The 16917-nt window shown below is 56.5% G+C and overlaps 1 protein-coding gene across 8 annotated transcripts in view; it reads left to right on the plus strand.

Moving 5' to 3' along the window:
- Prrc2b (proline rich coiled-coil 2B) overlaps nucleotides 1-16917 on the plus strand; it is a 45645-nt gene that overhangs the window by 9455 nt on the left and 19273 nt on the right. For 6 of the 8 annotated variants that reach the window (XM_010627379.2, XM_019207916.1, XM_019207917.1 and 3 more), the window contains exons 6-14: nucleotides 1-131; nucleotides 591-712; nucleotides 803-945; nucleotides 3528-3615; nucleotides 5258-5450; nucleotides 7662-7977; nucleotides 9249-9436; nucleotides 11115-11310; nucleotides 15283-15499. The exon at nucleotides 1-131 is cut by the window's left edge and continues 156 nt beyond it. In XM_010627379.2, coding sequence (XP_010625681.1) covers nucleotides 1-131; nucleotides 591-712; nucleotides 803-945; nucleotides 3528-3615; nucleotides 5258-5450; nucleotides 7662-7977; nucleotides 9249-9436; nucleotides 11115-11310; nucleotides 15283-15499 — 1594 coding nt within the window. The remainder of the gene's footprint in view (nucleotides 132-590; nucleotides 713-802; nucleotides 946-3527; nucleotides 3616-5257; nucleotides 5451-7661; nucleotides 7978-9248; nucleotides 9437-11114; nucleotides 11311-15282; nucleotides 15500-16917) is intronic. The other 2 variants (XM_010627380.2, XM_010627381.2) reach the window with 2 other exon arrangements.

Consider the following 16917-nt stretch of genomic DNA (forward strand, 5'->3'; position numbering starts at 1 on the left):
CCTCGTCAGCCAGCGCCGGCGATGCCAAGGACCCCTCGCTCCGCCCAGCCCAGCCCGTCCGCAAAGGGGCTTCGCAGTTCGTGGGCAGCGTGTACCACCCACCCACGTACCATGACATGCTGCCCGCCTTCGTAAGTCTCGGGTCCCACTCGGCCTCGCCCGGGGTTCAGTGCCCCGGCCTGCCCTCCTGTGCCTGTTCTGTGCCTGGTGTTTCCCGCCCCCGGTTTATGTCCCGTGGGCCTCTGGCTCCAGGGCCTCACACCAACTTGCCGACCACAGAGGGGCACAAGGGGGGTGCTCATGTGAGATTCCTTAGGGACCCCAGCTCTGCTGCTTCTCCCTCTATTTTCCGAACAAATTCTGAGTGCTGGGTGGGGTGGTACACCTCTGTAATCCCAGCACTTCTGCACTTAGGAGGCTGAGGCAGGAGGATCACTGCGAGTTCAAGGCCAGCCTGGGCTCCGTAGTGAGTTCAAGGCCAACCTGAACTGCATAGCGACCCCCTGTCTCAGAAGAAGAAATAAAAACCTAACTGAAGTGGAACTTGGAAGCCGTGCTGTTGCTGGAAAATCACCGATGTTCTGTTTCAGATGTGTTCGCCGCAGTCATCGGAGAACCAGGGTCCTGTGGAACGAGGCTCTTTCCCCGCCCCGCAGCTCCGCCTGGAACCCCGCGTCCCTTTCAGACAGTTCCAGATGAACGAGCAGGATGGGTAAGGCGGGTGCGGAGCCTGGGCCGACGCCTGTGCCCACGACGCGCCTGGCAGCCGGCAAGCGGGGCTGACCTACTTCTGTCTCCTCAGCAAGGACAGCAGGCCGGGGCTCACGTGCCCAGTGCGGCCACTGCGGCAGCTCGTGGAGAGGGCGCCACGGCCCACGATCATCAACGCCGAGAACCTCAAGGGCCTGGACGACCTGGACACGGACGCTGACGACGGCTGGGCAGGTGGGTGTGGGCAGGGGCCCCTCGGAGCCGCTGTGGGCTCCTTCCATGCTCTGTGGACCCACGTTTCTGTCGGTCACCCGCGCGGGCTCTCTGTTCTGGCCTTTGCTCTAGTCCTCGGGGCTAGGGGAGATTTGGGTGTTTAACTTACTTTATTTTTTCCTGTGCTGGGGACTGAACCCAGGGCCTTTGCACTAAGCTACATCTCAGCCCTCTTTGAGTTTTTTCAAATAGGCTCTCACTAAGATTGAGCTCTTCCTGCCTCAGCCTTCCAGAATGCTGGGGTTCTAGGCGTGCCCACCAGGCCTGGATGATGATGGAAAATTTAAACAAAAATAGTCTAAGAAACAGCTCCCAACTCCCTCACAGCTTCATGAAGTGCCAGTGTTCCATCTTTCTTACTGTCTCTGCCTCTCCCCTCCATCTGATTCTTTTCTTCTGTAATTTCTTTTTGTTTTACCTAGGCTCGGTTATACCTAAAGGGACACATTTTCTGGGTGCCTTGGTGCACGCCCATCACCTCAGCTCAACTACCTGGGAGGCTGAGGCAGGAAGAGCCATCCTGGGTAACTTAGTAAGACTCTGTCTCAAAATTTAAAACATAGCTCAGTGGTTCCACCGCTTGCCTTATAAGTGCAAGGTCCTGGGTTTGATCCCCGGTACCAGAAAAATAAAATAAACACATATAAAGGGCTAGGATGTAGCTCAGTGATAGGGTGTCCCCGGTACAGAGTAAGGGGGCAGGGAGTAGAGATGACTTTTTTTTTTTATACAGAGTCTCACTGTGCAACCCAGGCCGCCTTGTAGTTTTCTTTTAATCTGTCGGCCTTTGGTGCTAGGTCTCCGTGGCCTCCTCTGTGGCCTCCTCCATGAGCCGGAGCTCGCTTCTCCGCTTCCTCGAGGGTTTTCACAGGCATGTTGGTATTCTTCCTTAATCACCTGATAAAACCCTTGTGAAACAGCGCCCTGCCTTGGTCGTGGTGTAGTTTTCCGTATTTAATTTCTCCACTTACTTGCGGGCCTGTCCAGGTTCCCTGTGTCGTTCTGTGTCTGTGTCTGTGTCCTTTGCTAACTGTGCTTCCAAGGAACCCGACTGCTTTGAAGCCAGGGACTTGCAGGGCTGTCCTTCTGGAGAGAGGCCTTTCATTTCCTGGACATTCGGTGACTTCTCTTCTCTCTTACATGCTTCTGAGTTGTTGGCTTCATTAATCTTCCCAAAAAGGCAGCAGGCATGGTGGTTCACACCTGTGATTCCAGCACTCGGGAGGAGGCTGAGGCAGGAGGATTACCATGAGTTCAAGGCCAGCCTGGGCTACATAGTGAGACCCTGACTCAGAAAAAAGAAAAAAAAAAAAAAAAGATGAACAGGCAGCTTTGGGATGGTTGGAGTGGATTGTTTTGTTTTGCTTTGTTTTTCTGTGCCCACTTGAAGCAAGCTCATTTTAATTACTGAGGCATTTTTGGGTTTCTGATTTAATTGTCGTAGTCCCAAGTTGACTTCTGTGTGGTTTTGATTCTTTTCGACTTAACCAGAGTTGTTTTGTGACCAGGGTGACCTGTCTTGGTGTCTTCCAAGTGTGATGAAGCAGAATGTGTCATCTTTGTCCCTGCAGGTACACTCTGGGTCAGTCTAGGTCCTAGGTCTTAGGTCCTAGGCCATGGCTTCAAACTTGTGGCAATCCTCCTGCCTCAGCCTCAAGTGCTGGGAGTGCAGGCGTGCGTCACTGCACCTGTCTTGTTGCTCTTCTAAGATAGGATTCACGTGAAATTTCTTTCATATAACATAAGATCTCCCTGTTGGGCCAGGGATTTAGCTCAGTGGCACTGCGTCTGTCTTGCAAGCACAAAGTCCTGAGTTCAATCCCCAGTACCCCCAAGAAAACAAAACAAAATCTCCCCTGTTAAAAATCTGCCGAGTGGTGGTTTTTACTGTGTTCACAGGCGCGCCCCTCCCCACTACCCAAGAGCAGAACATGTCCACCCCCAGGAGAACCCCATACCTGTTCAGAGCTGTTCCCCACCCCACCCGCTTCTCTGTGGATTTGCACTTCCCGGTGATGTCCTTTGGACGGAGTCTTACCACGCGTGACCGGTTGGCCTCCAGCTTCTGTCACTTAGCGGGATGCTTTCGGAGTTGATCGTGTTGTAGAGCGCAGCCACGTGTCTTTTCTCGTGGCCAAATAATACTCCACCGCGTGGGAGTGCCCATTCCTCAGTTGGTGGACTTCTGGGTTGCACAGTGACAGATAGTAGGTTCCAGGCTCCTGTGGGGTTTCCTGTGGTACAAGAGGAGCCTCCTGTCTCTTTTCTTGCTCCCTTGCTCGCTCTCCAGTGTCTTGAAATAAAAGCGTGCAAATACTTTGTCGAGATGCAAAAATGTCTGTGTGCAGGAGGGTTGGTGTGACCAAGGTCTTAGCTCTCCCGGGAGCCAGGGCGGCCTTTCCTTGTTACCTGCGGCTTATGCAGGTGGTGGCTGGATGGCCCCGTGGCCCTCAGTTGGGGCGGCCCGATGACCGGCGCGGGCCGCTGTCCCTGGGTGCCTCAGTGTGCTGACGGCTGCTTTCTCCTCCGCCCGGCGGCTGCAGGCCTCCACGAAGAAGTGGACTATTCTGAGAAGCTCAAGTTCAGTGATGACGAGGAGGAAGAGGTCGTGAAGGACGGCCGGCCCAAGTGGTAAGGCCCCCCGGCTCCCGGCACAGCCCCGGGCCCTGTCGCCTGGCATCCGTCGTGTCCTGCTGGCTCTGCTGCACGGCCAGCCGTGCAGGGGCAGGTCGCTGTCCGCTCTGCACACGGTTGTCAGTCCCCGAGGGTGGCTGTGGAGGACCTGCCGGCCGGACTGGGCCCAGGCCTTGGAGTCCCAACCCGCTCCCCTCTGGCTGGTGCATTCCCTGTGCTGAGCCGGGCACCGCCCTCGCTCCTCGGCCTCATCCGTGCAGCCCCTCGAGGCTTGAGCGTGGCAGGGAGGCCGGGAGGCCACCCCATGCCTGTGCAGCCCCTGTCATCTTCCCCCTTGTGGCCGGGATCACTGCGTGGGGCCAGTTCTGCTCAGTGCCCTTGCGCGCTGATCGCTTACGGAACCACTGAGCTAAGTCCCAGCCCCGCTTTGGTGTTTTGGTTTGGTGTGGTTTTTAGATTACTGAGTACGGTCTCCATATGTCGTTTGGGCTTGGCTTGAACTCAGAGCGATCTTCCTGCTTTAGCCTCCCGAATGCTGGGATCGCGGGCATGTGCCACCATGCCTGGCCATTTCCTTTGGGCTCTTACCTTGGTACTGGCGGTCTTGGCTACTGCTTTTTAAATGCTGGTGGTGCATGAATGGCGTTTCCGTTATGTGTGCTTGTGTGCCCTCACCTGTGTGGAATCGCTGTTTCCGTCCACACTCACTGCTGTGCTGCGTTTATTTATTTATGTATTTTTGTGGTACCGCAGAGCTCTCGGTGCCCGGGGGCATCTCTGTGGGTCAGTTCTTGGGACACTAAACTCCGAAGGGGATGCGGCCCAGAGTGAAGTCAGACTAGACCCACGGGACAGCAGGAGTTAGTGTGCGTGGGGTGCTGAGCTGGAGGACGCCGGCGCGGGCTGTCAGCGGGCACGGATTAGGTCCCATCGCCCGGCTCTCTCCGTCGTCCCTGAGCTGGCAGTGATTTCCAGCCCCAGGGGAGCGTGTGACAGCTTCTGAGCCGTCTCTGACGCTGTCCTTCTGTCTCCCTGCACGATGGCTCCTGGGCCTCTCTGACTCCGTCCCCTCCCACCCTTGGTCTCCAGGGCCGTGGGACCGGCGCCCTCCTTGTGTGTCCCTTCCGTCCTGTCATGCTGTCCTTTTCAGCCCACGTGCTGCATGGTGCTTTAGATGTCGTCTGAGAGCGCAGATCTTTTCTGAAGGGCCGGAGACTTCTGTGCGGTGTCTGTGTCTCCCAGGGTCGGGTCAGAGGTCGCTAGCAGTTGTTGCTTTCTCCTTTCGCACCTCCCTGCCTCGTCCTCCTCCACCTGTCAGCTGTGTGGACACAAGTGTGCTTGTCGCCTCCTTGGGCCTGTTTAGAACCGGCATCTGCGCCACCCGTCTGCTGAGCTCCTCCACTCCTTTGTGGGACACTTTGAGGGTCACCTCTCGTCCCCTGAGGAGGGGAGGCCCAAGGCCTGGCCGCTGGCCCTCTGCTCATCCCTGCGCCCACTGCTCTCAGCGGTGGGGTCGTGAGGGTGATGGTGACACCATGTGCTCCCGGGTGAGGGCAGGCGTTGGGTGCGTCCGACGAGGGGCCCTGGAGCGGGCACAGCTGGCTTCTGGGACATGTGACGCGGGCACCCTCTGTCCTAGGAACAGCTGGGACCCAAGGAGACAGAGGCAGCTGTCCGTGAGCTCTGCTGACAGTGCTGACGCCAGACGAGCCCAAGAGGAAGGGAAGGACTGGAGCGAGGCCTCGAGCCTGTCCCGTGGCATCTGGAAGGGGCCGGAGCCTCCACCGCCGGCCAGGAAGTTGCACGGCTGGGCGTCGGGCCCCGAGTACCAGGTACCTCATGCTGCCTCCCCTCCAGGGTCGGTGGGGCCTCGAGACGCCGTCCTGAGCGGCCACTCCTGGCTGAGTTCGCACTCGGCTAAATCCTGGTGACATTTCTTTTTTTTTCTTCTTCTAACAACCCCCAAAATAAAGAACTGGCGGAATTGTGATAGGAGGAATTGTTTCCTAAACTAACTGAGTAGATTGCCGACCTGATCAGTACCGGGCAAGAAACCCAGGCCCTTTGCCCAGAGCTGTATCTCTAGCCACTCACTCGCTTGCTTTCTTTCTTTTCTTTCAAGGTAAGGTATTGCTATGCAATTCAGCCTGCCACTGAACTCACTGTGTCGCCCACACTGGCCTCAAACTCACGATGAGCCTCTTGCCTCATCCTCCGAGTGCTGGGGTTATAGGCATGCACCTCCATACCCGGCTTATGTTGTATTTTTGAGACAGTCTTGAGGAGTTGTTACACTGCCTGGGCTGGCTCAACCTTGTGATCCTCCTGCCTCAGCCTCCCAGAGTGCTGGGATCACAGGCGTGCGCTGCCACCTGGCCAGGACCTCAGGGAGTTTATGGTATAAACCAAGAAGTGATCGGTGCACAGCCATTTCCAAAGCACGGGCACAGATGCCAGTGGAGTGGCAAAGTGAAAGAAGAGTGTGTGCCGCAGTCCTCAGCGTCTGTAAAACACTAGCTTTGTGCTTCCGAGGTGGAGTTTATGGTCTTACCTGATTGTAGCTATTTATGGGCTCTGACACATTGCCTGGGCTGGCTCAACCTTGTGATCCTCCTGCCTCAGCCTCCCAGAGTGTTGGGATCACAGGCGTGCGCTGCCACCTGGCCAGGACATCAGGGAGTTTATGGTATAAACCAAGAAGTGATCGGTGCACAGCCATTTCCAAAGCACGGGCACAGATGCCTGGCAAAGTGAAAGAAGAGTGTGTGCCGCAGTCCTCAGCGTCTGTAAAACACTACCTTTGTGCTTCCGAGGTGGAGTTTATGGTCTTACCTGATTGTAGCTATTTATGGGCTCTGACACTTTTAGGAGCAAACTCCTTATTCACAGCACATGTGCTGCGTATTACTGTGGTGGCTTGGTTCATGAACTTAATCCACTTCAGAGTTCTGTTCACAAACTGAATTGGTTGTGAACTGAATCAAACTCAGTGGACAGCTTCAGTGTTGGCTTTCTGGAGAAGTGTGTCAATTCGGTTTATGACCAGAATCGTGGAAGGAATTGAGTTCTTGAACCAAGGTACCACTGTACTTCTCCTCCCTCCTCCTCTCTTTTTTTTGGTACCAGAGATCAAACTTGAGTCCTTGTGCTTTCGAGGCAGGTGGTGGAATCACTGAGCTAAATCCCTGGCCCTGCTTCCTCTGGATTTTGGGGATAGAGTCTTGACAATATGTTTCCCAGGCTGGCCTCTGTCCCCCTGCCCCACAGGGAATCACAGTAATGGGATTGCAGATGTTCCCCACCATGACTGGCACAGCCTACCGCTTGACTAAATATAACAGACCTACAAGAAGAGGCAGGAAGCTTAATTGCTTCGGTTTGAAAGTCTTTGACAGTGGCAGACGCCTGTGTAACTCTAGTGCCTTTTGAAACAGTATTTTTGTTTGTTTGTTTCTCTCCAACATCAGATCAGAATGCTAACAGTTGGGGTCATCTGTGCTGAGTTCTTTGCACTGTCTTTGGTACCCTACTTATTTTGTAACTGGCAGCCAGCAAGAGACTCAGAAGTAGAAAAAAATACCTAAAAGTGTGATTTTAGATGTGGTTTTTCTTTTTTTGGAGTCAGGATCTCTTTGTGTAGCTCAGGCTGGCCTTGAACTTGGCAGCGACCCTCCTGCTTCAGCCTCCCAAGTGGTGCTGGGACTGTAGGTGTGCGCTATCCCACTTGGCAATTTTTCAATTTTTCTTCTTCTTCTTCTTTTTTTTTTTGTGGTACCAGGGATCAAACACTGGTCCTTATGCGGCAACAAATTGGCATTGGGCCAATTTTTCAGTTTTATGTAAAGGCTGATTTGAAGCTGTGTGTAACAATGGATTTGTTTCTCTGGAGCTTTCTGTTTTCAAGGGAGGGGGAGTTTTGTGACAAGGAACGGTGGGTGTTGGTTGGAGGTGCTCAGGCTCTCGGGAAGGGAAACTGACCCCAAAGGATGTGGTCCCTGTCCCTGGGTTTGTGGCTGCCTCCCACCAGCCTCTTCTCTCGGCAGAAGCCCTCCGTGGGCAGTGTGTTCCGGCAGCAGTCTGTGGAGGACAGGGAGGTCAAGCCACCCCCGCGGCAGAAGTTCATCCAGTCCGAGATGTCAGAGGCCGTGGAACGAGCTCGCAAGCGCCGGGAGGAAGAGGAGCGCCGAGCCCGCGAGGAGAGGCTGGCGGCCTGCGCCGCCAAACTGAAGCTGCTGGACCAGAAGTGCAAGCAGGCCCAGAAAGCCAGTGAGGCCCAGAAGCAGGCGGAGAAGGAAGCACCCCGGTCCCCGGGCCTGGAGAAGGCCGCCCTGCAGGAGAATGGGCCCGCGGTCAGCAAAGGTGAGAGGAGGCCGGCGGGCCCGGGACAGTCAGTCACCGGCTTCCCAGTGCAGCCGAGGCTCAAACGGGGACACAGCGGGAAGCCTCACGGGAGGGTTCTCCTCCCACCTCAACTTTATTTCCGGCTGGTTGGTGGTTGGTTTAGAGATAGGGCCTCTGTGTAGCCCAGGCTTTCTGAATTCACTGTATGTCGCCCAGGCTGGCCTTGAACTCACCGTGATCGATCCTCCTGCCTCAGCCTCCTGAGTGCTGGGGTTATAAGCGTGCGCCACCACACTTGGCCTGTTTCAGCTTCACAGACGCTGCTGACACTGTCTTTCGGGCCCTTCCTTCATCCATAGGACGTGATGAGCCGTGTGTGCCCGTGAGAGGCTGTGCCAAAGCAGTGCACACAGTTAGTGGCACAGGGCCGGCCTGCAGCTCGCTGATGACACTTGTCACTGTCATTGTCACTGCTCGGCAGAGGCACGGGTGCTCCTCCTCAGCACACCCGTCCGCTGGTTGACATACGTTTCTCCTGGCAGCGGGGCCAGCAGGGACAGGTTGCGCAGCCGTGGGAGAGGGCTGCTGTGCTGTTGCCCCACGACAGGGACAGTCCAGGGATGGCGGGCTGCATACACTGTAACTCACGTGTCAGCTCTGCCTAGGAGACGTGGGCGCAGTCTTGTCTTCCCTCTCCATGGTCTTGTTCGATAGTCACTCACTCTGCTGGCTTCTGGCCAGGACTCTGGGAGTCTCCAGTTTTCCTGACCCCTGCAAATCTCCCAGAAACGGCGTTGAGCTTTTGCTGGATCGCCTTCCGTTCTCACCAAAGCCCTGTGCAGTGGGCGCCGCAGGTATCCCTAAGAATAGGCAGGGAGCTGGGTGTGGCGGCGCATAACTCTAAGTCCCAGCACTCAGGAGGCTGAGGCAGGAGGATGGCCTCAAGTTCAAGGCCAGTCTGGGCTACATAGTGAGACCCTACCTCAAATCGAAACAAAACAACCCAACCCTCAGGAGAGGCTGAGTCATGGTCGGGTCTCACGGCCGTGATGTGTTGTGTTCCCTCTATGGGGTGGTGGATTTGGGGGCTGTGGTTAGGCCCCAGCTGCTTCCTGACCTGGCGGAGTTGCGTGACGCCCCCAGCTCCTCCGCAGCTGCCAGTGGCTGTGAGAATCCCCTCACCCGCATGATCCTCCGCGCCCTCCTCTGTAGTGGTGGCGCACGGAGCCTCTGGCGTTTGGCCGGGAGTCCGAGGCGTGCCTGCAGCACCTGTGCTTACTTGTTCCCAGGCTCCCTGGAGCTCCCTGAGCAGGACACCCCCACGCCATGCCTAGAAGGGGCCCCCTCCACCTCCCCGGCGACGGCTCAGAGCAGCGGCAGCGAGGAGGAGGCCAGGGAGGCCGGGTCTCCAGCACAGGAGTTCAGCAAGTACCACAAGCTGCTTCCTCCCCGGTTCCAGCGCCAGCAGCAGCAGCAGGTGAGCAGGCAGCGGCGATGCCCGGTGTGTCCTCCGTCCTGGTGACAGATGGCTTCCCCGGTGAGGGAAGGAGCGGGTGGCACGGCTGAAGGGTAGCACCCTTGTTTCAGTGGCACTGCTTCTGCCCCGCCGTGAACCTCACGGGCCCTTGGGTCCTCCAGAGGCTTTGAGGGGGCCCGCGGGCTCTGGGTGAAGGCCAAGGCTGTGCAGTTCCCGCAGCAGGGCGGTCTCCAGTGCAGCCACACCTGTGATCGGGTCATGGGCTCTGTTCTTCCCGGTCTTCTGTGGCCTTTCCCGCGGACCTGCTGGGGCCCTGGCTCACTCACAGGGACGAGGGCCCTGGGGCACGTGAGGCAGCTGTGCTCCCTTGGGGCCGAGAGCCACGGCAGAGCGCCCTTGGTACACATCGTGTGTCATGTTGGAAACGGGCGGCTTGGAGATGTCGCTCAGGACAGGCAATTTTTTTGTTTGTTTTGGCAATACCAGAGATCCAACTCAGGACCTTGTGCTTTCGAGGCACGCAGCTAAATCCCCAGCCCAGCAAATTATTAATGGAACTGAAAATATGGCCAAATGAGTGTGCCCCTAGAAACAGACCTTCCAGGTCTCCGCACGCACACACACACACACACACACACACACACACACACACACACGCTGTGCGGTGGGCTCACAGGGGAGCCCGTGCGTGTGTGAGCGTCTGGTCCTGTGGGCGGAGGGCTCTGCCGTCATAGGCGGCCCCAGCAGCCCTTCCCAGGTGTGGTGGGTCCGTCCTAAGGAGTGGAAAGATGTCTTCGAGCCCCAGGCGGCCTGGCGGTCGAGTCCCCAGGGACCTGGGCTCCAGGCAAGCGGAGTGCTTGTGAAGGAGGAGCTCACTCGTGGAACCTCCTCAGGGACCCCTCGAGGACCTGCGAACCCAGCTCAGAATGAGCTGTGGCAGAGGGGAAGGGTGTGCTTGGGATCCGGCCGGCTCCCGAGTCCTGCTGGGATGCGGGCTCGGGCTTCCTGTGGGCAGTGGGCTCCAAGCTCCCTCATGGCTTGGAGTTGGGACCCTGATGCTCTGTGTCCCTCCACTCCTGCCAGGATGGTGCCGGCCACAGCGAACCAGGCACGCGTGGTCGCGCATGTCCCAGAAGCAGCGGCCCTAGGGGAGCAGGGCACAGGCTGGCTTCTGTATAAGTCTAAGCTGGAGAGCCCGCCGAGTGTGTGCCCCATCCGGGCGCAGCCGAGGGGCTGTGTGGAGCAGAGGAGGAGACAGTCACAGCGTGGAAGTCAGGGACACGGGCTGGGCGCACCCCGCAGGTCAGGCAGCGGCAGGGGAGGACCACCGAAGGCTCTTTGAAAGCTTGGAGCCCGCAGTGGGGGGTTGGAGAGCACGGGACAGAGGAAGGCACGTTCTTGGGCGGTGGCTGTAGACCAGGAGACGAAGTGGCAGCACCCAGAGTTCCTGGGAGGTGTGCAGGGCGGCAGCCTGGTCTGTCCTGGGGAGCTCCGGAGTGGGGCTCCTGCTGGGAGTGGTGTGACAAGCAGGGGCTCCCCTGGGGCAGAGGTCGTCCCCTTTCCTTCGGTCCCGGGGACTTTCCGGGCTGGGGACTGCGTAGGCACGCGTGTGTGGGGGAGCTGGGGTGGCGCCTCGTCCCCGCCCCTCTGTGACCTGTGTCCTTCTCTCCGCGGCCAGGAGCAGCTCTACAAGATGCAGCACTGGCAGCCGGTGTACCCTCCGCCCTCCCATCCGCAGCGCACCTTCTACCCGCACCACCCCCAGATGCTGGGCTTCGACCCCCGCTGGATGATGATGCCCTCCTACATGGACCCCCGCATCACGCCCGCCCGCACGCCTGTGGATTTCTACCCCTCGGCGCTCCACCCTTCAGGTGAGCCACAGTGCAGCCCGCACCGGTCCTCCCCGGCTCGTGGGGTGCGGCTCACGGGTGCACCTTTGCCTGTGCTGGCTTCTGGGCGGTCACAGCTGCTCTGAGCGCCACAGAGCGCAGTGACAGCAGCGTCCCTGTCAGAACGGGAAGGAGGAGCCCTGCAGGGCCACTCTGTCCCCTTTCCCATTCCCTGGGACTCTTCTCTTTCCTTAATTAGTTTTCTCCAGGATTGTCGGGTACCTTTAGGAAGATCGTATTTTGGTTTTCCTCATTTACCTTATTTAGAGTTTGTTGAATTAATCTCTGCTCTTGTCCCCCCATGTCCTTTGAGATTATTCTGTTCTTCTGGTAACTAATAGTGTTGGATGATTAGTTCATTAATTTCTAAGCCTTAAAATGACCCTTGTGGTACTGGTTTCCAATTTTGCTGCTTTGTGGCCAGATAATATGATCTGTTTGATGGAGACTGGGCCAGCAGTCGTTTCTTGTCAGTGGCCAGATAAAGAATATCTTAGGATTTGATCAACTGCTCAGTTTTGCTGTTGTAGGATAAAAACAGCCATAAACAATAAAACTTTATTTAGCAAAACAGGCTTAGGGCCAGGGATTTATCTCAGTGGTGTCGCCACCTGTCTTGTAAGTGCGCGGTCCCGAGTTCAATCTCCGGTACCAGAAAGCAAAAACAAAAACAAAAACAAAAAAACACTGAGTTTTGCTTAAGGGCTGTAGGTTGCTGACTGACTCCTGATCTGGGTTGGTTGACATCCGTTGAACTTTTGTGGGTTGTTAAAATTTTTTTTTTAATGTTTGCCTGAAAAGAATCTACATTCTCTTGTTGGATATAGGCCATTAAGCTGAGTTTTCTGATTGTGCTATACAGCTATCTGAGAGGCGTGTGCCTCTGTGGCACCGCAGATGATCAGTGTGCACAAGGCCTTGGGTTCCATCCCCAGCACCAAAAAACAAAACGGAAAACCTCCCACGACGGCTGTGGATTTGTCAGATTTTCCTTGAAAAGCCGTCAGGTTTTGCTTTCTGTCTCTGGAGGTAGATGGGTGGGGTTACGGCACCTTGTTCTTTCCGTCACTACGAAGCACCTTTACTGACCACTCCGCCCAACAGTAACAGAATTATACCAGTTTCCTCTCCCCCTCCCCTCCCCCTCCCCCCTCGTGAGCAGGGTGGAGCAGGGTGGTGCTTCGTCGTCCGGGCTGGCCTCGAAGTCATGGCATCCTCCTGCTCAGGCCTCCCAAGTCCTGGGTCATAGGCATGCGCCACCAGGCCTGGTGTACCCCAGTTTTCTTTTGAGTAACACTTATTTGATAGCTTTTGTTCCAACCTTTTCCTATTGGCCTCTGAACCCTTATTTTTAGGGAATGTATCTTTGCATCTCTAAGACGTATTTGCTCTGAAAATCTATGGCTTTTACTTGCCAGGGTTTGTTTCTTTAGATTTACTGGGATTACTATATTTTGCTTTTCCTACTGTCTTATTTTATGCCTTCGGTCCTCCTTCTTTTCCTGTTTTTTTTTCCTTCCCAGCCTTTTCTTGGATTGTCCCCCATCCTGCTTCTTCTGCATTATACTTCTGTGTCAGTGGCAACATTCATTTCTAGCACGCACCCCTGCCTTAGCAAAAGGCAGCTCTTCTTTCTGGGTTCCGTGTACTTCCACTGAAAGTGTATCCTTGGTCCTTTAGGAAAGCTTTGGAGCAGGTCTCTGTTTCATCCTGGTGAATGAGATGCAGGGGAAGAGCTCCAGGCGGGTGGCGATCTCCTCTGTACTATGCACAGAGTGCTTGGTTCCCTTCTGGCTCCTGTCGCTGCTGAAGGTCGGATTCAGTGTCAGAAGCTCCATTTTCTCACTGGCTGCTTTTAGCACTTCCCTCTGTCCTTGGTCTCCTGGGTACCTTGATGTGTGGCATTGAAGTGTGCACTGTGTCCTGCTTATTCTGCTTAGAACTCATTGCTTGGACCTAAGGGTGTGTGTCTTCCGCCACTTCTGGGAGATCCTCTTCTAACTGCCTTGGGTTAATCATTTTCCTTCCTGCTTTTTCACGGTGCTGGGGATTGGACCTCATGCATGCTTGGCCTACGCTGAGCCACACCCCAGCCTTCCTTGCTCTTTTTGTCCTCTCTTTTCAGTGCTGCTAGGTTTATTTTGTACCTTCTCATCTGTCTCTGAGTGTCTTGAGTCAGAGAGAAAGCTCCCTGCTCTGTCAGGCTGTGTCTCATTGTCACCTAGTGTTCAGTGAGTTTTTAATTTCATTGACTGTGATTTAAATTTGCTGCCTAGCTCCTTTTCTGTTTTTGGTCGTCATAACCCCAGCTTTGTGGCACTGAGCAGCTTGTTGTGGTACGAGCGGTCCTTGGGGTGCGGTCTCACTGGGGCATGCTGCTGGGTGCCCCCAAGGTCCGCTGTCACACCTGTCCTGGTGATTTGGGATCATGAGGTTGGTTTTTGGGATCCAGTATGGATTGTTGGAGATCCAGAGTGGTTTTTCTTCTTCCAGCCTAAAGCCATCTTTGATGTTAACTTGGGTGGTTTCTGGCAGATGAAAATTAGAGCCTCCCTTCCTTTTGACCCCCATGAGAGCGAGCATGTGTTTTGAATTCCTAGGGGGGTGGCTGTTTTTCCCTGACCACCCATGGCCAAGTCAGACTTCCAGGCAGTTCCCTGTACTAAAGAGCATGCCTTGCTGATGCACCCTTTGAGCGTTTAGCTCCCCATCCAACACCCACCTCATTTTTTATTTTTTGGTGCTGCTAAGGATTGAACCCAGAGTTTCACTTACATCTTCATCTCTTTTTTGAGATAGTTTCACTAAGTCTTTGAGCTGCCCAGACTGGGCTTGCACTTGAGATTCTGCCTCTGCCTCCCAGAGCGTTGGGATTACAGCCAACACCACCACGCTGGGTTTGGAGCACAGTCGCACAGAAAGGCCCCATCCCCGCTCCCGTGGGGGGTGGAGAACAAGGCCCTAGGTCCCCAGCGCTGGCTGATAAGACACCCTACTCTGGTATTTAGCTCCAGGGATTTTCTGTTTCCCTGGGACCACAACTCGCAAGGGAAACGCTGGATTTATTGCATTGCATCCTGCGTTTTGTGGCAGTGGGGTGTCTCAGGCAGGGGCGTCACCATCCATAGATGCGCTCACTTCCGTGCCTCACGGTGAATGCTCACTGAGCGGTGTGGCGTACGGGCGCCCGGGGCATCTTCTCGGTCTCTTCCCCCCGCAGAATCAGCCCTAACCAGGCCTTTAATATCACCCATGCCAGCCGAGGGCGGACAGACAGCCAGAGGGGGTGTGACTGGTTCAGGTCCCCACTCGTTTCCATGTCCTGGGACCAGCGCGTCACCGGTGTGCTAGTCCGTGGGAGCCAGTTAATGGTCACTGGTGTTTTAGCCTCCCGCCCGTCCCTGGGCCCAGGATTCCAGACACACGGAGCGTCACTGTCCCGCTTTGGCTGGGATCCGAGGAGGTGAAAGCGACATCCCTAGCCCAGTCTTCCTGCAGGGATTCCGGGTCAGCGAGGGGCTGGTTCCTTATGGGCTCCGGCCCTGGAGTCTGAACTGAAAGGGCAGGGCCCTGGCTGTCGTGGGGAGGCTGCGGTGTCCACATGGCAGTGGGCTTCTGTTTCTGCTTGGGCCTTTGGCTGACCACATGGTGTGGAGGTTGCAGTGCAGGTCCTTCCTCTCCCTCCCTCCCTACCTCCCTTCCCTCTTTCTTTCCTTCCTTCCTTCTCTTTGGGCAGAACTGGGGATTGAACCCAGGGCCCTTGCACCTAGCCTTTTTGTGTTCTTTTGAGCCAGGATCTTGCTGGCTTTCTGACTTGCCTAGGTGGGACTCAAACTTGTGACCCTCCTGCCTCAGACCCCAGAGAGCTGGGGTTACGGGTGTCACCACCACACCCGGTGAGTCGGAAGGGCTCCCGAAATGAAGTGATCTTGACTGGTCCTCTGCCTTCCTCAGGACTGATGAAGCCCATGATGCCCCAAGATTCCCTCAACGGGCCTGGCTGTCGCTCTGAAGATCAAACCTGCGTGCCCTCGCTTCAAGAAAGAAAAATGAGCGCCATTGATCCGGCCCCGGTGTGGAGCCCAGAGGGCTACATGGCGCTGCAGAGCAAGGGCTACGCGCTGCCCCACGCCAAGCCCAGCGACCCCTTAGCGATGGACATGCATGGCAGGTGAGCTGCTGCTTGCTCCTGCTGCCCTCAGCGGGAGGAAGACTACGGTGCTGGAGAAGATGCTGCTGGGGCAGGGAGGTGTGCAGGGATGCAAGGAGTGCTCGGATGCTGTGTGAGCGGCTCTTCCTGGCACTGGGGCGCCGTGGGCATGGGAGAGAGTGGACCCTGCAGGCAGGCGGGTCAGGAGCGGGGCCTGGGCTCCGCCTGGCGCTCCCCAGAGTCCAGGCTCCACGCCACTCCAGGCTCCAGCTTGTTCGTTGCTCCAGGGCACTGCCGGCTCCTCTGTCTCCAGCGTGGGCACCGAGCCCATGATGCCACGCAGCGGCCACGCCTTCTCCACGCTCTCGGACTCCAGGGCCACCCAGCTGCCCACGGCCCAGCAACCTTGTCTAAAGATAGAGCAGATGTTTGCTTGTGTTTTCCTTTCTTTTTTAGAACATTTTTTTTTTCTTTTTAAAACTAAGCTCTGTGTTCAGCATGGAAACCAGGAACCAAGCTCCAATCACATTGACTGATTTCTCTGGTTCCTTTTCAGGAATGAAAGTTCTTACTCCGCCTCCCCCGGAAGGTCAGGGGGCATAAGTGCCCAGCGCGATCTCTTTGAGGAGAGAGGGGAGGAGTACTTGAGTGCTTTTGACAAGAAGGCCCCAGCAGACTTTGACAGCTGTATTTCTTCTCAAAGAATAGGCCAGGAGCTTTTATTTCCACCCCAAGAAAATGTTCAGGAGGCGGGCGCTCCTGGGGCTCACACCCCAAATCTCAGGTGTCCCCCATTGGAGCCTGACTTTGTCCCCGCTGAGAAAAAGGCCGAGTACGGCAATTGGGACATTGGCCGCCAGCCAAAAGCCGCCGACACAGCCAACGGTGTGGAGCCAGAGGCGCCCCGAGAGGAGGCAGCCTTCCACCTCTCCTGGTTGAAGGAAGGGAGCACCGAGAAGCCACCGAACCCTGAGCCGGAGTGGGCGCCCGAGGCCCGGAGCTCCAGCAGCCAGCACCAGGAGCAGCCGGGCAGGACCCGGAGGTCGGGGCCCATCAAGAAGCCGGTCCTCAAAGCCCTCAAGGTGGAGGAGAAGGAGAAGGAGCTGGAGAAGGTGAAGCAGGGGCCTGGGGAGGACAGCACGGGGAAGGAGCCGGCGCGCAAAGCCAAGGAGGACGAGGACGAGGAGAACAGCCCGGCCCTGGCCAACGCCTCCCCCTCGGCCACTGCGGAGGACCAGGCCTCAGCCCAGGCCGGCTTGGGCCACGAGGCCAAGCTCGAGGATGAGAAGCCGGACAGGACCTGGGAGAACAGATCGGCGCGTGAGTCCGGGGACAACCCCCCGACCAAGAGAAACAACTGGATCTTTATCGACGAGGAACAGGCCTTTGGGGGCCGAGGGCAGCCGCGCAGCCGTGGCCGAGGCTTCCGGGAATTCACC

The sequence above is a fragment of the Fukomys damarensis genome, unplaced genomic scaffold (assembly GCF_012274545.1).
Source record: "Fukomys damarensis isolate Sample0158 unplaced genomic scaffold, DMR_v1.0_HiC HiC_scaffold_36, whole genome shotgun sequence".
Lineage (NCBI taxonomy): Eukaryota > Metazoa > Chordata > Mammalia > Rodentia > Bathyergidae > Fukomys > Fukomys damarensis.